Source organism: Heterodontus francisci, chromosome 34 (assembly GCF_036365525.1).
Source record: "Heterodontus francisci isolate sHetFra1 chromosome 34, sHetFra1.hap1, whole genome shotgun sequence".
NCBI classification, from domain to species: Eukaryota; Metazoa; Chordata; class Chondrichthyes; order Heterodontiformes; family Heterodontidae; genus Heterodontus; species Heterodontus francisci.
Window position 1 is genome coordinate 27,034,320 of NC_090404.1, and position 1,976 is coordinate 27,036,295.

Consider the following 1,976-nt stretch of genomic DNA (forward strand, 5'->3'; position numbering starts at 1 on the left):
ACCCACCCATTTATGCTAATCCTACATGAATCCCATATTCCTTACCACATCCCCACCATTTTCCTACCACCTACCTACACTAGGGGCAATTTATATTGGCGAATTTATATATCAACCTGCAAGGGTTTGGCTGTGGGAGGAAACCAGAGCACTCAGCAGAAACCCACACAGATCACAGGGAAAGCTTTCAAACTCCACACAGGCAGCACCCAGAAGCGAACCCACGTCACTGAAGCTGTGATGCTAACCACTGCGCCACTGTGCTGCCCTTTAAACGCAGAATAGAAAGGAGACCTAACAAGGCTGCTCACAGAGTGTGACAGGCTCAAGAACAGCACGGAATGCAATATAACGTGAAAACGATGTTGGATTTTACTAATTTCATAATTTCAACAATTTATAAATAAGACTGAATAGATATTTCACTCCATTCTCTAACTCATCTATGAATTTTCTCTGGGTCCCTGCATAAATAAACGGATTGACGCAGGAACTCAAAAGCTGAAGCATTAATGCGCTTTCCTCCAGAATAAAGCTTGATTCATTGAAATTGGAACCGGAAAAATATTTAAGTTTTGCAATTCTAACATAAAGGAAATTTATCAGAAGTACCAAATATAACAGCATGAAACTGCCCGAGACGCAGAAGAGTAAAACGATGGAGTTTCTCCGCTTCTCCATCTCTGGGTCACTCTGAGTCGTTCCATTGCTGTGGGCCTGGAGTCTCCTGCGGGCTTTACTGGCCACTAGAATGTGCCTGACAGTCAGTGCATTGAGCAGTAAAATCAGAATGAATGGGAGACAAGAGGTTGAAATGGGGCGAATCCAGTCAAATGCAGCCCATGCAGGTGACGTATAAAATATTAATTTTACGCTGCAGAACCAGGGTATGTTGTCAATTATATACAAAGGTTCAAATATGAAATACCAGAAGATATTTTTGAAACAGCTCAATGAAGATATGATTCCTATAACTCGTGCTGCTGTTTTCTCGGTGCAGTATTTTATTTTAATCTTCTGACAACAAATTGCCATAAATCGATCAAAGGTAAAAGCGACTGTTAACCAGACAGAACTGTCCATGATCACAAAGCTCAGGACAATACGGAGACTGCATACGGGTGTGATGGATAGGAAACTGACCGGGAAATAAATACCAGCAATCCGGTTTAATATCACAGTCGTGATCATGACCAGGAAATCCGTCACTGCCATGGACACCATGTAGTAAGTGATACATCTGGAGAGACCACATCTTCCTCGGGACAGGATCACAATCACTGCCAAGTTAGCTGTAATAGAGACAGAGAGAGTCTGAGAGAAAGAGGGAGGATTGCGTTTGTGAGTGAGCGAGAACAGGGCAGTTTCTGTCTGACTCCCAACAAAATCATCCATTTAACAGTTTTTTTGGTGAATTTTATGGCTTTGACACATGATCCTACGTGGAAAACTATCGCTTAATTTCTGGACACTTTTTCCTGTGTTTAAAATGACATCAGGATTTAAACTAAGACTGGTCAGTAACATTGAAATGTAAAATAATACAATCAAACATAATGGAGAACAAAAAGGCATCAGAAACCCATCGACACAAAAATGGGAGCATCAAACAGACAAGAAAAATAACATCAGGAACATATTGTGGAAGATATTTAAGAGGGTAAATAATACAATAACTAACATTACAGTGCAATCTAACAGGAACACAGGAAAAACTTGCATTTACAACAGATTATATACAGCTCAGGACCTAAAAGGCGCTCATCCAATGAATTACTATAAAATGATTCACAGTTGGTGATTTCTGTTTTCTTAAATCAATTTGTTCGTAAAGACTCTTAAACGGAAAGAACGGAATGGACAGTTAGTGTTTCCTCACTATGCAGAGGAGATATAGTTTAAAATGCAGTGATAACTCCAAGCGCTTCTCCCGTTGTTCAGCTGAGAACTTGGGTGTCAATCTGTACCAGCGGAAG

The 1,976-nt window shown here is 40.5% G+C and overlaps 1 protein-coding gene across 1 annotated transcript; it reads right to left on the reverse strand.

Annotated features, from left to right (window-relative positions):
• Window positions 1-381: 381 nt before the first annotated feature.
• On the reverse strand, window positions 382-1,224 carry LOC137348762 (probable G-protein coupled receptor 139). The gene has a single exon (XM_068014014.1). It carries the CDS (start codon window positions 1,222-1,224, stop codon window positions 382-384), a length of 843 nt encoding a protein of 280 aa, XP_067870115.1.
• Window positions 1,225-1,976: the final 752 nt, after the last annotated feature.